Source organism: Podarcis vaucheri, assembly GCF_965113315.1.
Source record: "Podarcis vaucheri genome assembly, chromosome: Z".
Classification (NCBI taxonomy): Eukaryota; Metazoa; Chordata; class Lepidosauria; order Squamata; family Lacertidae; genus Podarcis; species Podarcis vaucheri.
In genome coordinates, this window is record NC_138758.1 from 18,396,386 (window position 1) to 18,420,774 (window position 24,389).

Genomic DNA, 24,389 nt, shown 5'->3' on the forward strand with positions numbered 1-24,389 from the left:
TTGGCCTTGCTGCTTTTGATTGTTGATGTCCTGCCTCTTATTCTGGCTTTCAGCTTGAATTCTCAGGCAGCTCTGCCTTCATCTTTACCCTGCCATCTGGAATCTCCATTCGCATGCTAAGATGCCGCGAGGAGCATCCCCCCTCTTGCTGCTTCTCTGGGCCAAAATGGTCTCCTCCACATGGTATGAAGGTAAGCACTGACAAGTCAGTACCAAAGTCAGGCAGGGGGAGGGGGGATAAGCTTAAGAACAAAGGTGGTAAGACTTTTTGCATTTTCTCAAAGGCAGCCTTCCTTGGGTAGCAGGCCCTTAGGCAAGTGCCCTTAGGTAATAGCAGGCTACCTACAGGTGTGTGAACACATTCAGCTCCAATCCAGAGAGTGCAGCACCAGCACCATAGTGAAGGCACCACCACTGCTGCCTATGTCGCCATGCAGCACTACTGGTAACAGGCCTAGGAAAGACCCCTGGCCTCAGAGATCTGGTTGCCACTTGAGGAGGACAGTAGAGCGGCAAATGGACCTATAGCCAGACTTAGCCTGAGACAGGCACATCTATTTTTATACGCATTGTAATTAGCTGTGGTCTCCTTTTGGCCACAGCTGCCATCCGAGCAAGACCACAGTCAGTCTGTACAATAGTTGGGTATCTTTGTCAAAGAAGCCCCCAAGGCATTGGCAATAGTAAGCGGGGAGGAGCACCCAGACATGCTTCAACTCCTTCGCCACAAAAGCATTGCAAATAATTACCCATCGTGGAACTAACTGTGGTTCCTGCTTTGCTGGGGGCAAGGGAGGGCAGATGGATACGCATCTGGGGTTAGGACCATACCTAGATTGAAGTAAATATAGACCATACCTAGATTGAAGTAAATATAATTCTGCCCCCCTCCCCCTGCAATAGCAGGAGCTAAATTTTTCCATATGTCCTGTCTCTGGCTGATGAGGAGACCACTTGGCAAGCGATGGTTTGTCTGGAACAGTTTCAGACAGTAAGCAGTGGGGTTGGGGTGTTGACAGGGACTGGGGGGCTGGCAGTGAGTAAGCCTCTTCCTCCACTAAGCTTCTGAGTTTCTTATGCCTCTTGGCTCTCATGCATTCCGCTAAAAGTCCATCCATTGCCTGGTCACTGTTAGGCAAGCAAATAGCTTCAGGAGACACAGTTCTTATTGCAGTCGTCTCTAAATGTTTCTGGGAAACCTTGCAACAGATGTACTTTGCCACATGTGCATGAGGCTTTAAAGGCCCTGCCTGTACAAGCTTGGGCCCTTTTCCTGGGCCAGGCTGCTGTGGCTTTAATGGCAACAAGACAGAAAAGGATTTCAGCAGGCAATGTTTTCCCCACCCTCTCTAAAAAGCAACAACCCTGAAACAATTATGAACATAGGAAGAGTCCTGCTGGGTAAGTCCAGCATCCTGCTTTCATAGTGGCCAACCAGATGCCCATGGGAAGCACCAAAACAGGATCTGAGTGCAACAGCAGTCAATTAGCTCAGTTGGTTATTGCTTGGTGCTGGTAACACCAAGGTTGCCGGTTCAATCCCTGTATGGGACAGCTGCATATTCCTGTCTTGCGGGGGGGGGGGTGTGTGAACGAGATGACCCTCAGGGTCCCTCCCAACTCTACCATTCTATGATTCTATGATCCCCAGCAGCTGAAACAACCTGCCTCCGACAGCAGAGATAGCACGTGATTGCCATTAGCCACTGCGTATGGCAGGCAAATTTGTTTCAGTGGCAGCGTATCTCCAGTTCTTGTGCCATGTGAATCTAAGATCACTCTGCCCACATTGCAGCACCAATGCTACGCTTGGTTCAGACAAGGCTGGTCTATCTCTCAACCCCCAGCTATGAGCTGTGGTGAAAGAGTTGGTTTAGATTTCTTCATTTCCATCTTGGAAAAGTGTGGCGACATTTGTGATTGCTGGAGCTACAACCACTACGGGCTATGAAGGCTGACTCAGCCCTTTCCTTGCAAGGAGATGGTTAGACATACATCAGACTTTCCCTAGAGGCTGGTGGTGCAGGAACATGACATTGGAGGAGGACAATTTATGTGTGGGAAGGTAGTACCCCACAGGACGTCATTGTGTGTGGTGTGTACACGTTCTCCATGGGGATGCTGTCTAGACTAGTATTCATCCTCTCCCTGCTCCTCTCTCCTGACTACTTCCCATTGCAAAACAATGGGAAGCTTGCTAGCCAGAAAGAAGCAGCGCTCCAAGCAGCTTGGTCTACACACCATTAAGATTCCCAACTTGAATCAAAATACTGGACCAAGGAAATAAATGTAACAGGGACCAGAGAAAGCATCAGTAAGTGGAGTCCTGGCAGCTGCCCCAGGATACCAGGTGCTGCAACTGACCCTTGCCTCTGAGCATCATCCAAACCTGGATAAAGTGAGCAAGAGCTGCGGCTGCTCCTTCCTCCTTACTTCCATCAGTGGTCACACACTAGGAGAGGTCAGACTGCACAAGCAACAACAGGAAGGAGCACAAATAAAAAGGCTAGGAGTTCCAGGAACTGGCTTCATGCACCCTGCTGGGCTAGGCTGTGGGCCTTGGCAGAAGCTCAATGGCACTGACTCCTGACACTGCCCTTTAGAGCTAGGTCATCTCTCTTGAAACATACAAGGCAGCTGTGTCTCTGGGCATGTGCAGCATGCATCCCAGTCATCATTGCCAGTGGGAGTGGGTAGGTGGGTGGGTGAGGAGCAGCTTTTCCATCCTAGGTATTTTGCACTTAGCCAGCCTCAGGCTTCTTATAGACATGAAGCAATGCTCTCAAGCCGGGCAATGGAAACATCTGGTCTTTCGCTTAGCAGATATGTGGTTTCAGAGCTAATGCAGAAGACGTTATGCCTCGTTTCAAGCATGGGTGCTAAAATTAAGAGGTGGGTCCATTCACAAACAGGAACAGGAATGATTCATGAGAGTGCCTGGGTGATGGGGGGAATGAACTGTGGCCTCTGGAATTAGAGGGAACCCAGTGGAAATGTGACCTAATTGGGTTGGAATGCCAGCCGACAGCTCTTATTCATTCATCTGGGATCCAAATTTATTCTGCTCCAATTCACTATAAAAGATATTTTTGTCTCCACATATGTCTTTCACTGATTTTTGTGGAAACGCTGGAAAGAAAGAAAAAACACACACACAATCCTGCATTTGTTTTGTCTAAAGCAAAGAAAGTAAAGAGATGCTTGCAATCTATCCTTCTGGCATACATACACAGGAAAAGACAGCCTTCAGAATGATCCAACTGTTACGGAGGGTTTGGTTAGCATGCATAGGCGTAGCCAGGGGGGGCAGCTGCTCCCCCCTACACACTATCAAGAAAAACAATAGAAATACTTAACTGACCAATCACATTGGTTCTGCCCCCCCCAAAAGAATCCTGGCTACGCCCATGTTAGCATCACCCTTCTTCCAAGGACAATAATCCTACAAGTAGGATCCCATATTTTTCTTAGAGGCTGCTGCTGCTGAAAACTTACGCAGACACCTCATTGCAAGGCCAGCTTTCCACATGTTGGATACCCAAAGGACCGTTTGGAAAAGGCATCCTGAGCCTGCATTACATCATACTGAACACTTGAAACTTCCTTATCCTCAGTCAGGATAAATAGCCCCCCCCCCCCCCCGGAATCTGTGTTAGGATAGGAATAGGTTAGGGAGGGTTCAGGTGCCCTACACGTTTTGGGTGAAGGCATGTTGGCCCCCTCAGACTCATGTGTGGATTGGAACTGTAGGTTGGTCTGCGTCTTCATAATGCCGTTTCTTAGAATAGCTGATTATAGCAGCTGAACTCCCCCAACAAAGAAAGCAATTTGAATCTATTTTTTTATGAAACAAATGAATCGTGTAACAAAATGTTGCAGCATCAAGTGCTGCTGATTCCAGTAGCTTCATTCTGTTCCTCCCAACTAAAAGCAACAGGCTGGCAGGATTCCAGGGACAGAGCATACTCAATCCTTATGAGCTGTTTCAGGAAGAGGGGTTCTCTGTTAGGGTGATTTTTTTATTATTATTTTAAAAAATGTGTATCTGCAAACCTTGGGCATCCCCAAGCTTGCTGGTTCCAAGGGAGTGGATGATACAGTTTTCACTGCGTAAGAGCTTTACAGTCTAAACATCAGAAGTAAGGCTCACCCACACTTCTGTTAGTCCCATGATTCATTCTGTTTGTCCCATAATTTCTAGGAATGGGTCTGAGCGGTTTTCCTTTTGCCCCACAACTTTCCCTGGAAAAACCCACTTTTTTTAACCACTGAATCAGAACAAAGGTCAATATGCAGAAAACCCAACTGATGTTCTCTGCAAACAGTGGGTTTTTCCTGTGGAAAGTGGCAGGACAAATGAAGACCCTCTCAAACCCGTATCTAGAAATCGTGGGACAAGCCTAAGTGTGGATGAGCTCGTAGAGGGAATGGTTTAGGGGCAGTCTTCTGCTGCAGTAGCCAGCGAATATTTCATCATCATCACCCTCGGAATTTTATTTCCTTGCATTTGTGAATCACTTCCCATGAGGCACCCCAAAGCGATTCACAAAATAATAAGCTATATAGAACAGGTACGCATATAAAAGCAGTTAAAACAATTGCAAACATAAAAACAATTATTAAAAATGATTGTAACTATATAAAAAAGTTTAAGACAGCAGCATATAGATAAAATCAGTTCAGATTCAAGACAGATACCAAGTGGAATAAAGTTTCAGAAGGCTTGTTGGAAGGTGAACATTTTTCGCAGGCAATACAGGGGGTGCCTGTCTGATACGCATTGGGAGGGAGTTCAGCCATGCAAAAGGTCCGATTCCATTATTGTGCAGAATAGACCTCCTAACAGGATGGTAAGTGCAGGGCGTTGCGTGTCGAGGTCCCCAAGCCACCCCTAAATAAATTCACGCTTCACACCATAATTTTTGTTTAAGGTTTTTGGCATAATTTTGGCCACAACTTTATTAAAATACATAATCTGTGAGTGGTTGCTTAGGCATTGGTTATGACTATCTGTCCCCGCCTAGGGACAGAACTGACATCCGCAAGCCTGCGAAGTCAGTAAGGAAAACATTTTATGGGGAGTAGATGGAGCTGGGTACGAGACCCTCACCTCTCCCAAATGCTCCCAGGGGCTCTTGCGTGGCCCTATCCCCTTTTACAGGGGTGCGGACAAAAGCATGGTGAGCCGCTGAATTCCTTTAACGGAATACCCTTACGGTAGCAGCATTGGAGGGGCAGGCACAGCCAATCCATACCTCTCCACCAACCAATATTCTAAAACCAATGCCTAACCACAACCTTACAAGTTGTGACGATTTGCTACGCAGTAGGCAAAAACCAAATGGCACCAGCCAATCAGCCAAATGGACAAAATTCCTACCAGGCCCCTGCTCCAAAAGTAGACGACACCATGACAGACATAGCAAGGTCAAACACAACAAACACCCTAAACTTAGGGAGGGTGGGCGGCTCATCCGATGCGCACAGCAAAAAGAGAAAGCTCAACGCTGTGCGCAGGTAATATATTCAACTCAGGCTATCACTCAAAATTGGCAACATCAAACTCTCCCCAGCAACCCAAGGAGTGCAATCACACTTTGGGCCAACCAAACCAAGGAGAACACGCTCTCTCTCCTACAGAATGCAGTGATTGGTTGGGTATGTAGCGGCTGACGTGGTCCTAGCAGATCCCAAGCCTATCCTGGTTCTAAGCTGTATATTGCTTTGTGCACTGATACCAGCACCTTGAACCTCGCCTTGTAGCTAGGTGCAGTTATTTCAGCAGTGAGGTAGTAATGAGCCGCTGAGCTGCCACGTTTTGCACTAGCTGCAGCTTCTGGGTCAGCTTCAAGGGCAGCACCACACAGAGCATGTTGTAGTAATCCAACCTGGAGGTTTACCAGTGCATGGCTGACAGTGGTCAGGCGAGCCCAACCCGGAAATAGTTGCAGCTGCCTTACCAACTGAAGCTGGTAAAAAGGCTTAATAGATTTAAGTTGCACTCTGGCAATCTCTGCTTCCATGCCATCTCCATGTTGCTTCCTGCATTTAACAGTCCTGGCATAAAAAACTGTTTAGTCTGGTGGTTCATGCCAGCAGCCCTAACCAGGTTGCTCCTGGGAAGAAATATTTGTGCAAGAAGTTTTTCCGGAGAGTATATGCTCTAATGATTGGTTTTGAGGTTGGGAACCCAGTTCACAAATGTACATACCCTCCCCTCCCTTGACCTACTGAATTCAACACCAGATGCTATTCATAAAGGGATTTTAGCAGGTAGAGCCTCACCTTTGTAGGTGTCTTATTCACCAACTTCGATGCCCTTTCGAGGATGTTTCAGAAGATGACAAGTGGCAACCAAGATTTGCAAGACCTGCATGATGGATCCCAACATAAAGCAACTTCTTAATGCCTCTCTTCAAGTACTATATAACTTTGGAGACATTTATAAGATCACTTTGCTTGTGAGGAAAAAGTGCTGGAAACTTGTGCTGTCTTAGTATGATTTTGGTTTGCAAATGTACAGGTAGAACAGGCAGAACTCAAGTAGGCATAAGAAAAGTCCCAAAGCTTATTTTTCTGACTGGGGCTTTAAAAAAATTATTCTTTCTCTCCCTCCACCAACCCCACCAGAGGTGGATTTTGAGCAGTGCATCCAGTTCAGTCACACTGAGCGTGGAGACTTGGGGGTGGCGCAACTAGGATTTAGAATGGAGCATGAGAGGTGGGGGGGGGTGTTTTGCTGAATTTTGATGTCTCACACAGGGCACCACTGAAATTTGAGACCCCAAGATCCACCACAGACACCCTTTGTTTCTTGTTCTTACCATCCGGCTTGAAGAAGACCTTTGGAGGTCAAACGCTTGTGACATTTCAGTCAGTCCTATTAAGTACATTTTCCTGCATTTCTGGATTTTTGCCCCTGACCTGCCTCCCCTCCCACCCACCCACCCAGGACAAACACGGCTACCCGTTGCAGTTTGCGTCTTGTGCATTTGTGTAATCAGTAGCAAAATTTCAAAAGAAATCCCCCACGGACAGATCAGGGACCAAGATGATTTCTAGGGATGAGGAACCAAACTCAAGACTTCCCCCTGGGCAATGGCATCTTTGGCTCAGATTTGGAACCAATTTGGCAGAGTCTGCATCATTGTAGGGGTGATGTTATTCTGATTTGGGACAGAAGCAAGCAGGGCTTTTTTTCCCCATCCAGAACTCATTGGAACTCACCAATGGCACCATTGCCATTATAAGAGAACAAGGGAGGCATTCATGGTGAATTCCGGCACCTGTTTTTCTAGAAAAAGAGCACTGGGAACAAGGATAATAATAATAATATAATTTATTATTTGTACCCTGCCCATCTGGCTGTGTTTCCCAAGCCACTCTGGGCGGCTTCCAACAAAGATTAAAAATACATTAAAATGTCACACATTAAAAACTTTTCTGAACAGGACTGCCTTCAGATGTCTTCTAAATGTCAGGTATGTAGACCATGGGTAGGAAACTAAGGCCTGGGGGCCGGATCCGGCCCAATTGCCTTCTAAATCCAGCCAGCAGAAGGTCCAAGAATCAGTGTGCCTTTACATAAGTAGAATGTGTCCTTTTATTTTAAACGCATCTCTGGGTTATTTGTGGGGCATAGGAATTTGTTCTTTTTTCCAAGGTCAGAGGGACAGTGGACCGGCCCCCTGCTGAAAAAGTTTGCTGACCCCTGATGTAGACAATCTGGAGATGAGCATTGTCACTTTCTGTTTCTCCCTCCTTTGTGCCAGGATCTGGCTACTCCGCTGCAGAAAGGCAAACCAACGAGGTGTATGCTGAAGAAACCTCCCATGTTCTTGCTCCAGAATATCGAGGTAAGCATTTTCAGATTGGTAGAGCTAAATAATCTTAAAAAGTGCACTGCCATCCAAACGATATTGGACTACAACTTCCATCAGCACTGACCATTGGCCAGGCTGAGTAGGGCTGATGGGAGTTGGGGTCCAATGACATATGGAGGCCAGCCATTCTCAGTAATTTTCATGTGATCTTTTGGAAGGCCCAGCTGTGCCCAGGTTGCACATACATCATTCACTGGGGGAGGGGGAAGTTTGGGGCATCCTTGGAAAGGTGCCATCTTTTTGGCTCTCCATCCCTCCTGCAGCCTGAGGGATGCAAGAGGCAAGCAGTAAGGGTGTCAGGAACCCACATACACACATTGATTGGAGGTGTGAGGAGGCAGTGGGACCTCAATTACTAGCCCTAGTGCAATCACCATACACCCACTAGCCATACTTCTCAGGGGCTGAACATAGAGCATTAGTGAGCAAGGACTGTAGGCATATAGGGGTCTTACATGGAACTCCATCTAGTTTCTCAGTTGTGAGGAAGAGCCCTGTATGCTCGAACATTGGGTGAGCATATTCTCATTAATGGCATGCTTCACATGCTCAAACATTGGGTGAGCATATTCTCATTAATGGCATGCTTCACATGTTTGGTGTATGGCGTCTGCACACTCCTAGGCCCCACTTGCATTTCAAGCACTATAATATTGCTGTAACAGTCGTGGCTTTCCCCAAAGAATATTGGGAACTGTCATTTGTTAAGGGTGCTGATAAGTGTTAGGAGACGCCCTCAGAAGACCCCCTAGTCCCCTCACAGAGCTACGATTCCCAGAGTTCCCTGGGAAAATGAATTGTTTGTTAAACCACTCTGGGAATTTTCCACTCTGTGAATAGGGGAATAGGGGTCTCCTAACAACTCTAAGCGTGGGATGCGGGTGGCGCTGTGGGTTAAACCACTGAGCCTAGGATTTGCTGATCAGAAGGTCGCAGTTCGAATCCCCACAACAGGGTGAGCTCCCGTTGCTCGTTCCCTGCTCCTGCCAACCTAGCAGTTCGAAAGCACATCAAAGTGCAAGTAGATCAATAGGTACCACTCCGGCGGGAAGGTAAACGGTGTTTCCATGTGCTGCTCTGGTTCGCCAGAAGCGGCTTAGTCATGCTGGCCACATGACCCAGAAGCTGTACGCCGGCTCCCTCGGCCAATAAAGCGAGATGAGCGCTACAACCCCAGAGTCGGTCACGACTAGACCTAATGGTCAGGGGTCCCTTTACCTTTAACAACTCTAAGCACCCTTAGCAAACCACAGTTCCCAGGTGGTATAAGAGTGCTAAATATATAGTTGTAGTCAGAGAGACCGAGGGGAGCCTTGTAGGCCATCTAGGTAATTTACGTGCTCAAACTGGAAAACCTAGAAACAGAATAGCCCACCACAATGTTGGGTCCCTATCTGCACTATAAAGCACTATCATAACACTTTAACAAGCCATGGCTTCCTCCAATGAATCCTGCAAACTGTAGTTTGTAAACAGTGCTAGGCAACCATTGTGGGCAGATATTCTCTTTTCCCTTTCACACAACCGGCCCTTGACCTGCCTGGATAATGCTAGCCATGGGGTCCTATGGGGACAGCCAAGAGCTGCTGTTTTGCTCTGTGGCTGGGTCGGCCCTGATTAAATAATTGATGTAAAGGCAGGGAAACAGCTGGCACAAAATTAATTTACCACAGTTCCTGAATTCAGAAGTTTGCCTGAAATGTAAAATTAGGGGCAGCTAGTTGGGGAAGCTCCAAGGCTGTGCTATTGTTCACCAGAGCTGGGCCCCAAGGTCTGGTTTTCAAAGCCTGGAGCTTTGAAAGGAACAATAACAAAGAAAATTCCACAGAGCACACACAGAGTGCTTTCTTCCATGGCCAAATAACTAACCATACTAGTCAGACCTTATCCAGAGAACTCAGCCTGGTTCTGTGGGCCACACTTTTAAGGAGGATGCAAATTGAAAGGAATTTAGTGGCGGGGGGTGAAGATTGTCTATGGTACAGAAAGCAAATCCTATTAGGAAAGTTTAAAGAAACTGGGGGTGTTTAGCTTTGGAAAGAGAAGTCGGAGGTGGACATGACAGAAATCTTCTTATTGCTGAAGAGATGTTGGATAGAAAAGGAAAAAAACTTACTATCTGCTGCCCCAGAGTGGGCAGAAGTAGAGGTAATGGGATTATGCCACAGGAGCATTAAATTTCAGTTGAACTTTGGGACAAACTTATTTGGGGTAAATAAACACCTGATAAATATGCCATGATAAACACCATGCTGGTATTATATTTTCTGTGTTTCACATGAAAAAGTCTCATCCTTTCACAACCATTCTGTTGTTGTTGTTGTTGTTGTTTAGTCATTTAGTAATGTCCGACTCTTCATGACCCCATGGACCAGAGCATGCCAAGCACTCCTGTCTTCCACTGCATCCCACAGTTTGGCCAAACTCATGTTAGTAGTTTTGAGAACACTGTCCAACCATCTCGTCCTCTGTCGTCCCCTTCTCCTAGTGCCCTCAATCTTTCCCAACATCAGGGTCTTTTCCAGGGAGTCTTCTCTTCCCATGAGGTGGCCAAAGTACTGGAGCCTCAGCTTCAGGATCTGTCCTTCCAGTGAGCACTCAGGGCTGATTTCCTTCAGAATGGATAGGTTTGATCTTCTTGCAGTCCATGGGACTCTCAAGAGTTTCCTCCAGCACCATAATTCACAACCACTCATCTTATTGCAAACAATGGGGGGGGGGCGCCCAGATCAAATTCCCCATGGTAGATCTGAAAGCATGAGCAGGTATATATGGGAGCTGGTGGTCCCTTGAGTTACAAAAGTTTTTGCTCTTGATAGCTAGAATACCTAAATGAGGTTCTCTCTCTCTCTCTCTCTCAGTTCCCCAGTGGTGTCACCTGTTGAGCATTTATCATGGCGAGGCTACATGCTATTCTCCCCGTGGAGGTAATTACCGCAGCAGCCTGGGGACGCGCTGTGAGCTTTCGTGTGACCGTGGATACCGCTTGATTGGCCAGAGGTCCGTACAGTGCCTGCTAAACCGTCGCTGGTCAGGGCATGCCTACTGCAGACGTAAGTGTCACGCCAGTGTCCATAGGCCGCTCCACATTACAGCCATCCTCAGGAAGCTCCATTAAAGTACTCAATATAGGGTGCCATCAACATAACCCAAGATGAGCCTGCAGGATAGCTTAGTTGGTAGAGCAAGATATCCTTAGGGTTCTGAGTTCAAGCCCCATGTTGGGAGAAAAGATTCCTGCATTGCAGAGAGTTGGACAAGATGACCCTTGTGGTCATGGGCATAGCCAGGATTTTTGTTAGGCGGGGCAGAACCTCCGTTAGCTATGTACAGTATTTTTAATGTTTTTTGTTGATGGGGGGGCACTGGCCCTCCGTGCCCCCCCCCGGCTACTCCCATGCTTGTGGCCCTTACGATTCTATGCGTCAGAAGTAATTGCTGGCGGAGAACAGACATACACATCTACTATGTATTTTGGGAAATTATCTGTTCACTTGTAGATTTCGACACCTCTTAAGATATTGTCATAAAACTTTGCTTGCTCGTTGTTCCAGAGACCAATTTTTAATCTATGCTTCGATACAGCTGGGCATCATTTTTAATCAAGAAGGCAGGCTGAACATTTCAGAACTGTATTGATTTTCACCGCTGATTTCAAGAGTGCTTTATATCAAGGGCAAAAGGAGGTTTGTGAAAGGACTGAGTGTGAAGGACCAAGGGATTCATAGAAGGGTCCAGGCATATTAATCCTGCACTATTAGAACAGCTCTCAGGCAGAGGAAGTGTCCGGCCTGATCCCTGCTATGCTGCAACACCAGAATTAGTTCTCTTAGCCCAGGCAGACCAGGCAACCTAAGGAGCCAATAGGAGCTGTTGTTCCAGGTCTGCTTCTTTAGTCTGAGTAACCTGTCAACGTAGCAAAGCTCTCCCTCTTTGGATCATGCTGATTCCTGGCACAGATTGTTGAAGAATTGGACTTGCACAGGGGAAGTGGGGAGCTGAATTCAGATTCCTGCTCAATTAGCTACCCTGTGACATGAATGAATGAATGAATAAATGAATGAATGAATGATTCTTTATTTGTATCAGCCATTGGCCATAGCAATAAAATGACAATACGATATACAAAGAATAGAAATAAGAAGTCAGTTATATAAAATACATTTTAGGGTATTGAATCAATAGTCAAATAGTGGATGTTATTCTGATTGCCCCAGCTAAAAACCTTGCAACCTTTGCTGTCACCTGTTCATCTTGACCTGCCAAGAGAAAGAACACTGGCAGTGGTTGGGCAACCGGGAATGGACAATAAAAGATGGGTGATAATCTCATTCCTCAAGTCTTTATAAAGAGTGCCAGCCAGAAGGGCATGCACCACCGATTCAGTACTGCCATCTCCACAGGGGCATAAGTGTTTCCGTGTGGAATTTGTTGGAATTGTCCGAGTACAGCCGAGGGCAATACATTCAATCTTGCGAGAGCAAAAGCGTGACTCTGTGACATGCCACTATCTCTCATGTTAACCTGCTGCACACAGTTGCATGGATCAGCTTCCCCAAAGCACCCTCACAGTGCTACAATTCCCAGCACCTTTAACAAGCTACAGTTCCCAGGATGTTGTTTTTTTAAAAAAATCTGCTTAAAATGCAGGTTGCAGGCATGACCTTAGTATTTTTGCTACAAAGCTTGAAACACTTTGAAGCTGGTATCCAGGGGGTTGTAACTCCATGAAGAGGCTGGGGAACTTTCAAGTTCTCTTTCTGTGCACAGAGATTCGGTGCCCTACGCTGCCAGCAATCTACCATGGATCGTACCAGTGTTCAGATGGAGTCAAGGTCGATTCTCACTGTGACTACACCTGCCGGCCTGGATTCCACCGGGAAGGTGATCGCAGTCGTGTGTGCTTAGAAGACGGACATTGGAGTGGCAGTGAGCCAATTTGTGTAGGTAAATTCTTCCCGGAGCCAACCACACATATTGCATGGAATAAGTTGCCATTGCCACTACCAGGAATGTCAGAGAAATCTGATGGAAACAGAAACGGGAGGGGAAATTGCCAATGTACATGTACTTGACATATTTAAACTGGCTTTCCATCTGTTGGACTATCACGGCTCCCTGAGAACTCCCTAAGAATCTTCTGTGCAGAAATCTCTCTGACCAAAACAATGGAACTACAGTTTCCAAAGACTGCAAAGGGGAATGGCCATTAAACCAGCTGGGGATATGTATTTTGGACAGCTAGCTACTCCACAGTCATTCAAACCACAACCTAAAGTATTTATTTAAGAATACTTATATCATGCTTTATAGCCCTGAGGGGCTCCCATTTGCCTTAGTGGTCCAACCTCAACAGTTTTATCCCAGAGATTTTAGTGCATTTTCATGTCACCTTCCCATCTGCAAAAAGTCCATTTTTAAAAAAGTGGATTTGTTGGAAAAGAGCACTTTAATCCAGTTTAATGGCACAAACCAACATTTCCGGAATGCTCTTGAATCCCTCCTGCAAAATACTGATAATTTGGATGTGGCCAGTCATTTGTCATTCAGGCCCAAGGCGGAAACTTTCCTCCTAGTTGCTGCCTGTTTCCATGGAGTTCCTTTCTGATTCTACTCAAGCAGACATAGAGCCTCCGAAAATCCAATGTCCTGAGTCTCGAGAGCGAATGGCAGAACCCAACAAGCTGACAGCCACTGTGTACTGGGATCCACCTCGGGCAAAGGACTCCGCTGATGGTGTCATCAAACAGTAAGCTTGGGGGAGGCTGCACTGGGGTCTCAGCACCATTTTAAGGATTCTTTTTGGAAGAATAAGTTCAAACCCAGCCCTCATATTTACATCCTGACATATCTCTCTGTCTTTCGAGTCCAGGATGACACTCCGGGGCCCAGAACCAGGATCCGAGTTTTCTGAAGGAGAACACATTATCCGCTACACCGTCTATGACCAGGCATACAACCGAGCAAGCTGCAAGTTCTTTGTGCGCATCCAAGGTAAAGGATAGGACCTTCCCTCATCTCTCCAAGGCATTACACTAAATGTGAGGTTGCTGCTTACACCTTTGCCTCTTCTCTTAAATAGGAGCAGTGAGAGAGGCATGGTTTAGATTTCAACCGTGGGTAGGTTTTACCCCTATCTCCAGGCCATGGTCCCATTGGAAATTCTCTCCTCTGAGAGCTTTGTTTGCCAATAACAACATTCCAGTTGGAGAGAATAGCAGCTTGGCAGGTGGAGGTGGAGTATTTTTGGCAAGAGCAGTTCCAATCCGCATCAACTCCCCATCCAGCCCCATTCCTCCATGACTCCTGCCAGGAGGTTGGAAGATACAAGCTCAAACCATTCATTTAAAATAGCATGTGGTTTGGCACCAAGGCCAGACCAAGACATTTTGTTACTTGCTACAAATGCCATGTTCTGATCCGAAGCCAGGTCTGATGGGGAATGGGGCAAGGCAGAGTTGCAGGACCTTGGATAGTTCTGAATAAGCAAGCTTGGGAGCAGCCTGAGGAGTTCTAAGCTTCTGTCGCCAGACTACCTCTTCTAGAATCCACTCCTTTGTGGGATAACTTTAGATTGTTCCCAGTTCCTTGGGAACAGGTGGTTAAACCACTCTAATAATTGTAGTTCTGAGAGGATTAGGAGTTTCATAACAACACTCAGCACTTTTAACAGATTAGTCCCTAGGGTACCCTAGGGGGGTGTCATGCCTGTCAAAGTGGCGCCACAGTAGTTTAAATGCACAAGTGTGCATGTGGCCTGTGTTGTGTTGGAGGCAAGAAAGACTTTGGGTTCTGATTCCTAACCTTCCCTTCCACAGTGAGTCGCTGTCCTGTTCTAAAACCACCAGAGCACGGTTATGTCAGCTGCACCTCAGCAGGGAACAACTACGGAGCTACCTGCGAGTACCACTGTGATGGAGGCTATGAACGCCAGGGTGCCCCCTTGAGGGTCTGTCAGTCCAGCCGCCAGTGGTCTGGCTCTCAGCCCACGTGCATTCGTAAGTGTGTGTTGGGGTTGAGGGCAGAAGAACTAGGGTAAAGGGCAACAGTTGTACCCAAAATCAGTTCTACTCAGAGTACACCCTTTGAAATGAATAGGCATGATTTAACGTAGGTCTGTTGATTTAAAAGGGGTCTGCTCTCGAGTAGAACTTAACTGGATGCAAGCTTATAAGCAGCCTCACAGGTTGCTGCTGAGGGGAAAGCAGGATATACCTTTAAAACTAATGCCTCTGAGATCACAGTGATGCTTCCACCATGACATCACTGCCCTGAGCTCCAACTGACATCATCTCGGTTATTGTTTTCCATTTCTAACAGCAGCTGCGTCAGTTGGGGAGAAGCCAGATTGCAGAGAGCATTTTTGGGTCCATTGTTAGATTAGCTAGGCATTGTAAAGGTAAAGGTAAAGGTACCCCTGCCCGAACGGGCCAGTCTTGACAGACTCTGGGGTTTGTGCGCCCATCTCACTCAAGAGGCCGGGGGCCAACGCTGTCCGGAGACACTTCCGGGTCACGTGGCCAGCGTGACAAAGCTGCATCTGGCGAGCCAGCGCAGCACACGGAACGCCGTTTACCTTCCCGCCAGTAAGCGGTCCCTATTTATCTACTTGCACCCGGGGGTGCTTTCGAACTGCTAGGTTGGCAGGCGCTGGGACCAAGCAGCGGGAGCGCACCCCGCCGCGGGGATTCGAACCGCCGACCTTTCGATCGGCAAGCCCTAGGCGCTGAGGCTTTAACCCACAGCGCCACCCGCGTCCCTGTAGCTAGGCATTGTATTTACAGACAAAGCAGGCAATTGTTTCAAAATTAGCCAGCTCCAAAAACTCTCTCCAACTCCACCTACAGCTCAGTTAGAAACAAACACAGCAGACCAGCCACTGATTCGTGACATCAGCTTCAGCTCAGAGTATTGTTTTGCATCACTGTGATCTTAGGCAGTTAACGCAAGTATTTGTTTTAAATGTATTTGCCTCATTCCTGCTACAAGTGCGTGGAAGGCACGCACACACACACACACACACACACACACACACACACACACAAACACTCTGCAACTAGTAGGCAGGACTATTGCCTGGCTTGCTGGCCGTAGATGTCCAAGCAAGAGTTGTTGAAGGCTGGACATTATTTGTGTGTCTTGGGGGTGTTTTCTGACCAGCAAGCAGGACACAAACATCAGCAAGCATTCCAGGGGCATCCCCAGAAAGGGAGAAATGTCAAGGAAGATACAAAAGGCTTAGCGGGCAGGTTTTGTGTGTGTAAGATGGGCTGAGAATCCAAATTTCCCTAAATGCATTTACTTAACATCTATGCAGAAAACCTATAAGAAATAACTCCCTAACATACTAATAGGGGATGCGGGTGGCGCTGTGGTCTAAACCACTAAGCCTCTTGGGCTTGCTGATCAGAAGGTCAGCAGTTTGAATCCTGGCGATGGGATGAGCTCCCGTTGCTTGGTCCGTGCTCCTGCCAACCTAGCAGTTCGAAAGCACGTCAAAGTGCAAGTAGATAAATAGGTACCGCTCCGGCGGGAAGGTAAATGGCATTTCTGTGCGCTGCTCTGGTTTCACCAGAAGCGGCTTAGTCATGTTGGCTATATGACCCGGAAAAACTGTCTGTGGACAGACGCTGGCTCCCTCAGCCTGTAAAGCGAGATGAGCACTGCAACCCCAGAGTCATTTGCGACTGGACTTAACTGTCAGGGGTCCTTTACCTTTTACCTTTTAAAGTTGCTAATAGACAATCAAAAATGCTGTGGAGAGAGAGAGAGAGAGAGAGAGAGAGAGAGAGATGATAGATAGATAGATAGATAGATAGATAGATAGATAGATAGATAGATAGATAGATAGATAGATGAAACAACCGTTAACCCTGTTGGTAAATACAATGCCTGGCTAAACTAACAATGAACCTAAGAATGCTCTCTGCAATTCAGTTATTTCCCAGCTGATCCAACTGCTGATAGAAATTAGAAACAGCAACTGAGATTATGTCAGTTGGAGCTCAGAGCAGTGATGTCATGCTAGAAGCATCACTGTGATCTCACATATTTATGTATGCAACCGTGACTACCCGAATGATATATGCCCAAAATTGGAAAGAGGAACAGCCCCCCCCCGGCAAAGAGACGATTGGCAATTAAAACTGATGGAATATGCAGAGATGGCAAAACTAACCAGCAGATCAAGATGATAGACCTTTTGTGATAGAATGGGGGGGGGGGATTTGTTAAATATGTGAAAACAAATTGTAAACAGTTAAAAACATTAGCAGGATTAATCTAAACATGAGCAGGAAGAAATTTAAAGGAATTATAAAGGATAAATTTGTTTTTTAAAAAGGATAAATTAAGATATGCAGTAAGAAAATGACAGAAAAATAAGAAACTGCAGAAGGGGAAGAAGTCACAGAAAATATTATTCAATTTGTGTAGATTTATATCCACTGTTGAATGCTGTTAAATGAGAAAATGGGAAATAAAATACAGGGAGCTCTGATCTCATTGGCATCTCTTAGTTTTAAATGTATATCCCACTTCCTAGTGTTAGCCCTACATGGGGATTGAAGATGCTTAAGTATCAGGTTCTTTGAGGTCCAAACATTCTCGAAAATCCTGCCTAAGGTTACACGGAGTGAAGCTTCTCCTCCACTGCACTTTTATGACATAAATCAGACCTGAAATCATTGCTACAACATTCACAGTGCGGTATCCATTCAGTTCTTGTTTTGAATTGAGAAATGGAAACAAGGAGACGATTCAGGGCACACAGGCTATTCCAGATCTCAATGCTCCTTCGTGGTTCCACTGCTAAACATCTGAATGGGGCTTCTAAGCACATGCAACTGAATACACTTGAAACCTCTGCGCAATCAGGAGTCATGACATGTCTAGACAGGGCCTTGCACCCAAGGAAACCTTAGAGCCAGAGGCAATTCAATGTCATCTCACACTGCTGGATATGTTGGTGTGTGATTGGTGATTATCCAAATCATATATGGAAAATTTACTGCTTGGTTGCAGAAAACCTCAGAAGTGGTTATTTTGATACTATAATTCCAGTTTCTTATTCTTTTCTACATATTTTTGCTGTTATTGGCACTGGGACATTGTATTTGACACCAAAAAAGAAAAAAGGGGCGAGAATCTATTGAATGTTTTTTTCCTGGCCCTATAGATATATGATCTGGAGTTCTTTACAAGTGTTATGAAAATTTTACTGTTCTGATGGCAGAAATTATAGATGTTGAAGGAAACAGCAGTGGTGGACTTTGGGCTCTGGTTCAGATAGCTCACTTGGTTAGAGCGTGGTGCTGATAATGCCACGGTTGCAGGTTTGATCCCCATATAGGATGGCTGCAAATTCCTGCATTGCAGGGGGTTGGACTAGATGATCCTTGGGGTCCTTCCAATGCCCCAAGTCTCTAATTCTGGAACTGGAAACCCCATTTCAGCATTGTTAGAACATGGAAGAGGAACCTGTGCTCCATCAAATGTTCCTGGACTCCAACTCCAATCATCCCTGACCATTGACTATTACGGCTAGGGCTGATGTGAACTGGAGTCCAATAGCTGGAGGACCGGTGTTTCCTCATCCTCAACTTAGAACCTGGAAGAAATGGCTGTTGGGGCAGTGATGAATAACATCTTCCCCTACCATGGTCCTTCTGAGCATATTGTTGCATTGCCAGCTTAAGAGCAGTGATTAAGGTAAAGGTAAAGGGACCCCTGACCATTAGGTCCAATCGTGACTGACTCTGGGGTTGTTGCGCTCATCTCGCTTTATTGGCCGAGGGAGCCGGTGTAGCGCTTCCAGGTCATGTGGCCAGCATGACTAAGCCGCTTCTGGCGAACCAGAGCAGCACATGGAAACACCGTTTACCTTCCCGCCGGAGCAGTACCTATTTATCTACTTGCACTTTGACGTGCTTTCAGACTGCTAGGTTGGCAGGAGCAGGGAGCGAGCAACGGGAGCTCACCCCATCGTGGGGATTCGAACCACGATCTTCTGATCGGCAAGTCCTAGGCTCTGTGGTTTAACCCACAGCGTCACCCGCTGATTACAAGGAACCAAATCTTTTCACTAGCTGTAGGGCAACGCCCCTTAGTGTTCCTGAAGAGAGGGGACTGGAAGTGAAAGTGTGTGTGCTCAGCTGAGAGCACAAAGTGTAGACAAGATCCATTTGCACCATTGTGACCAACCATGTGAACCAATTTGGGTATCTGAGATGATATCCCTAGCAAAGGAGTGGGGGCAAGGAAACTATGGCCCTCCAAATGCTATTGAACTACAACTCCCATCAGCCCTTACTAGCTATACTGATTGGGACCCAGGTGAGTTGGAGTCCAACAGGTTCACTTGACCTATTGTGTGAGCAAGGTTAGTAATCTGGCTCCACTCCCCAGAAAAGTAATAGCGGTGATGGCAGAAAGGAGGCATTTGGGGGGGGGGACACTCAGATATGTTCGTCAGTACCCATTCCTACAGTGTGGCAGGTGGCCCTGTTGCCGCTATTACTTCTCTCCATTCTTCATATTGCTACCCATCTAGCATGTAACTGCAGCCATGCTAAAACCCTGTGTCTTCTCATGCTACTGTTAGCCATGCAGATCAATGTGGATGTGAACTCTGCTGCCGGCCTTCTGGACCAGTTCTATGAAAAGCGCCGGCTGCTCATCATCTCTGCTCCTGATCCTTCTGACCGCTACTATAAGATGCAGAACAGCATGCTGCAGGTAAGCCCTTCCTCTTGAGTTTCCATCCTAGGACTCACACCCTTCCTTCCCTTCTCCAGCTACAGGGTTCCTCCAACCATTTGCTTCTCTCTTCACTGCAGCAAGCCACATGTGGGCTGGACTTGCGCCACATCACCGTCATTGAGCTGGTGGGGCTGCCGCCTCACGAGGTGGGGAGGATCCGTGAGCACCGACTCTCAGAGAACATCATTGAAGGGCTCAGGTTAGTGGTGCAGAGTGGCTGGCAGAGGTTCAGGTTCAAATCCCTGCTCAGTGACGAATGTTACTGGCCTTGGGCGACCACTTGCTGGGATGTTACAAAGAGAAGAGTGTGCATGATAAGGCAAAACAAAAAGAAGAGGGGATCTATTTTTTCAACATTTGTAATTTTTAATTTGAGCAGCTCAGCTACCACAAAATGTGGTGGTGACCACTTAGAATTTGACAGTCTTTAAAGCCAACTATCAGTGAGTGTATTAACTTAAGATCTGTGTGTGTGGTTTGCGAGCTGCACGGTCAGGGAAAAAACAATGCTGTCCAGGGTTATAAAGACTGTGGAGAGAATAATTGGGTGCATTCTTCCCACCTTGGATCAAATCTATGCTTCCAGGTGCCATAAGAAAGCTGCAGAGATAAAGCATAGGATAGTGTGCACCCTGGAAATGGTTTCTTTCAGCTTCTGCCTTCTGGAAGAAGGTACAGGGTTATAAAGACTAGGACTAGCTGCCTGAGAAACAGTTTCTACCCAAAAGCAATTTTTGTTTTAAACACATTGTAAGGAGTCTGTATGGGGGTATATTGTATTTAAAAAATGGGGTATCAGAGTTTTTACGGGGCTAACCAGGTTCGGATAGCTGGGATAGCAGGCTTGTTGGGTTTTGAATGTTATATGTAGATTTTCAATTTCGTTGTCTGTATGGGACAATGACAATAAAGGTATCGTATGATATCGTACAAGCCAATATGGCTACGTGCATCTTCCAGGTTCAGCAACAGTAGCTGTGGAACAATTAAAGGGCTGTTATTGTCTTCATGTCCTGCTTGTAAAATTGCAAGAAGCATTTGGGTGTCCGCTATTGGAAATAAGATGGTGGACTAAGTGGAGCTTTGATCTGTTGCTGTGAAGATGACACCAGATCCTTCATTCATCTCAGTGAACTGGCGTCTGGAATAAAATGTGGTGGACCTCGAGACGTATTCCCCTTTGCCTATATTGCTCCAGTTCTGACCCTGTTGTATTCACTGACTCACTCCATGATGCGGATAGATACCCTGGCTTTAGTTGCAGTGGAACAGCAAGCCAGTAGCAAACTAGCAACTGGTGGCTTCTAGTAGTCGTGAGCCATGGGGAAGCCAGCAACAGAGACTCCCCCAAAGATTGCAGTGATCAGGTAGGGATTGAAGGGCTCAGACAGTCCTAGAGTTATCCTGCTCCCAATGGCCTTATAAAATAATGCAAAAACATTGAACCTGGCCTGGTAACACATAAGCAGTCAATCAGTGCAAGCACTCAAGTTACATGCTGGCTCCCCAGGGCCTCTAGATATGGGGAAGCTGGGTATGGCCTTGCCCTTATTTGTCATCACATGGTGTCAGGAGCAGGAAAATTCAAGCTACTGCAAAGGAAGGTTTGGAGCACACTTAAAAGAGCTGAGGCTTGGTGTTTCCTACATCTCATGGGAAAGGCTTGGCGGAATAAAGGGTCAGGTGACCTGACAGGTGAGCAGCTGCAACTGCATGTGGCCGATGGAGGGTTAGCTAATTGTGGATCTGGCCCTCTGGGCAAAAGCAGTTCCCATTCCTGCTCTAAAACCACTACTCCATGAGCTCTTAGGGTCTCCAGCAAACGGGCAATCAGCCAACCTTCTGTTTCTATAGGCAGTTCATGCATATCACCCGCTCCCGCTTCAACGTCGTGCTGGTCGACAAAGAAGGCGTGGACCGCGAGCGCTACATCCAGCCTCTGACACCGGACGAGCTCTTTTCCTTTGTGGATACCTACCTGCTGAGCAACCACGAAGTGCTCCAGAGGGAACAGAACAGGGACACATGCGAGTGATAATGGGCTGCTCCATCCACAGGAGTCACAGTGGACACCTTTTGACCTCTCACATGCCCTGCCTGCTAAGGGAGAGCCAGGTCTTCCCTTTCAGCATTGAACTGGAGGTGAAACAGAAGGGAGGAAATTGCTGAAGTTGAAGAACCAACAAGGACAGCAGAACCTGCAGCGCCCCGGGTCACAGCCACATTAAGAAAGGGGAAATAATCATAACTATTCCTGTAGGGATTATCCAGGAGGGTGTCTTTTATTTTGTGCCTACCCTTTTCTAGACAAGAAGTACATTCCACAGTGTGTGTGTGTGTGTGTGTGTGTGTGTGTGTGTGTGTGTAAGTAAAGGTATTACAACCAGAGACAAGTCACCAGAGGATAGCCCAGAATCAGAGCTCTTCTCTCTTTTTCCAAGAGCAAACCAGCATTCCATGTGGAGAAGGTCCTGCTCTGGTTACAGCTACATTAAGTGGAAGGCACCTTCTCTTCTTTAAAGAGTATACATGTTTCGGCTCACTCCTTATCTCCTTTTAGTCAGTGCAGTGCAGCAGTTAATATACTGAGAATTAAAAGCATACGGGTTGGAACGCCTAGGAATTTGGCACCTCTACAGCAGGCGGAATGAATATAAACCTTTTTTTATTTAGCGGAACCCCGCCCATGTTTTACAGCTGAGGAACAGAAAACGTGCCAAAAGGTAGTACTTTCTAAAGAGGTATTTTGCTACTTATGGACTCCCACAGCTGGGTTGGTGCTGGTGGGAGAAGCAGTCCAAAAAGCATCTCTGGGGAGGACCAGGTTGGCAAAGGCTGCCCTGGAATACCTGAGCCCCATCAGCCTTAAAATAATGGGCTGTGTGATGCTCAAATCAATGGGGGGGGGAGACATGGTCCTGTATCACCAGTGGGTCTCCACTCCCCCTGTACCACCATAGTGCTCTACCATGTTTATATACCAATAATTGCTAGGCACATTCAGCCAGTGATCAGCTTAGTATTGGAGTCCCATTGACTTGGTCTGCTCAGAGAGCATCAAGGCAAAGGTACTAGGCTACCTCCTGGCTATGCTGGTTTCCCAACAGAGAGGGTGGTTATTATGGGGAGCATTAAAGAAATACCCAAACCCCCTGCACAAAATTTAAACTGCATTATCTGTTCTCCTGTTCTCAGGACTTCTCATGAAGCAGTGTAGATCTTCTAGTCCTAGTTCCCACTGTGGTGATAAATATGCGCTCTGGATTCTAACCTTTCCAAGCTAGGGGTAAAAGGCTCACATAGCTGAATGTTCTTCCATACACACACACACACACACACACACACACACACACACACACACACAACCTGCCCCCAAACAAAAGACTCTCTATAACAAGCAAAAGGGTTCTTTTCTAATTTCTTCTTAATATTCCACCTTCAAGAATCTGAAGGGCTGTTACACAGAAGATGGAACAAATTTATTCTCTACAATTCCCATCATCCCTGACCACTGGTCCTGTTAGCTAGGGATGATGGGAGTTGTAGTCCCTAAACAGCTGGAGGGCCAAGTTTGGCCATGCCTGGTCTACACTGTCTGGCAGCAGCTCTCTAGGTTTTTAGATAATGGAGTATGTATCTCACAACTTTTCCTGGAGATGCTGGGACTGAACATGGGACCTTCTGTTTGGAAGGCAGATGCTCTGCCATCAAGTTACGCCTCTCCCCCAAATATGCATTCCACCATGCTGCCATACCCTCATCACTGAATGGGGGAAAGCCAGAGTGAATGGAACAGCAGGCTGGTCATTACTTGAACTGCATCTCCTCCTCCCCATCCTTTCTGTCCATATTATTGAGCACCATGTCTTCATCTCCTGCTAATACAGGAATAAAAAGTAGATATTTAAATTATACAGCTTCCAGCTTCATACACCCAAACTTTATTTCAGTGACCCTTTCTGCTGTGCACAGAACAGAACAGAAGGTGTTAACATTTAAAATCAAGAACAGGATGCAGTATGTTGCAGAAGGCTTCAGGGAAAAAAAGAAAAATAGGAAAGGGAGTTTGAGGGATAAAGAAAATAAGGAAAAATAAGGCATTTTAAAAAGGCACTTTGGCAGGGCACCCCCCCCCCCGAAAGGGTCTGCACAGAAAACAATCCCAATAAAGTTGGTCGTAAGACAAAAGATCCTTGGAACAGACTGCCAAGAACTTTCCTCCTGAACAGCTTCATGGGCCATTTCAAAAAGTTAGTTCTATTGCTACACGTGGTACAAAGCCAGGAAGTCTTGCTGCTGCATCCCATAAACTCTCTAGTGCAGTGAACCTGGCCATCATTTGCCTCCTGTGCCCCATCTCAAAAGCCAGCTGGAACAAAGTTATGGTCTTGCCCTGGCCATGGTGGGGCGAAGGGGAAGGGTTCCCTCTGCCCACGATCCGGGGTACTTGCGCATCTTCTGCCACAGACTAATCTCCTCTCCGGTAGAATCCATCCAGTCCACCAGTTGGCCATTGCTCATCCCTGAAGAGACAAGTAGTTGAAAGAAAAAAGGGCGAGGTCAGCCGAGTGCACAAAATAGCCAAGGTCCATTTTCACCATCCTGGCCAACTGATGGAACTGATTTGGTTATCCAAGTATCCCTAGCAAAGTCACAGAGCAGGAGTGGGGGGAACCTGTGGCCCTCCGGGTGCTGCCCGGGCTACAGCTCCCATCAACCCTGCCCCCACTGGCTATGCTGGCTGGG

General features: G+C 46.7%; 2 protein-coding genes across 3 annotated transcripts in view; one reads left to right on the forward strand and one right to left on the reverse strand.

Moving 5' to 3' along the window:
• The window catches only part of SRPX2 (sushi repeat containing protein X-linked 2), a 30,575-nt gene extending 7,586 nt beyond the window's left edge, over window positions 1–22,989 (forward strand). Inside the window, exons 3-12 of one of the 2 annotated variants that reach the window (XM_082208611.1) lie at window positions 54–191; window positions 7,773–7,856; window positions 10,745–10,936; window positions 12,654–12,830; window positions 13,503–13,632; window positions 13,756–13,877; window positions 14,702–14,881; window positions 19,486–19,619; window positions 19,721–19,842; window positions 21,498–22,989. In XM_082208611.1, the coding sequence (XP_082064737.1) occupies window positions 122–191; window positions 7,773–7,856; window positions 10,745–10,936; window positions 12,654–12,830; window positions 13,503–13,632; window positions 13,756–13,877; window positions 14,702–14,881; window positions 19,486–19,619; window positions 19,721–19,842; window positions 21,498–21,678 (1,392 nt within the window). In that variant the 5' untranslated portion in view covers window positions 54–121 and the 3' untranslated portion in view covers window positions 21,679–22,989. The remainder of the gene's footprint in view (window positions 1–53; window positions 192–7,772; window positions 7,857–10,744; window positions 10,937–12,653; window positions 12,831–13,502; window positions 13,633–13,755; window positions 13,878–14,701; window positions 14,882–19,485; window positions 19,620–19,720; window positions 19,843–21,497) is intronic. The other variant, XM_082208612.1, reaches the window with a different exon arrangement.
• A 579-nt stretch (window positions 22,990–23,568) lies between these two features.
• Window positions 23,569–24,389, reverse strand: part of SYTL4 (synaptotagmin like 4) — a 35,027-nt gene continuing 34,206 nt past the window's right edge. The window contains exon 17 of the mRNA XM_082208595.1: window positions 23,569–24,166. Coding sequence (XP_082064721.1) covers window positions 24,024–24,166 — 143 coding nt within the window. The 3' untranslated portion in view covers window positions 23,569–24,023. The remainder of the gene's footprint in view (window positions 24,167–24,389) is intronic.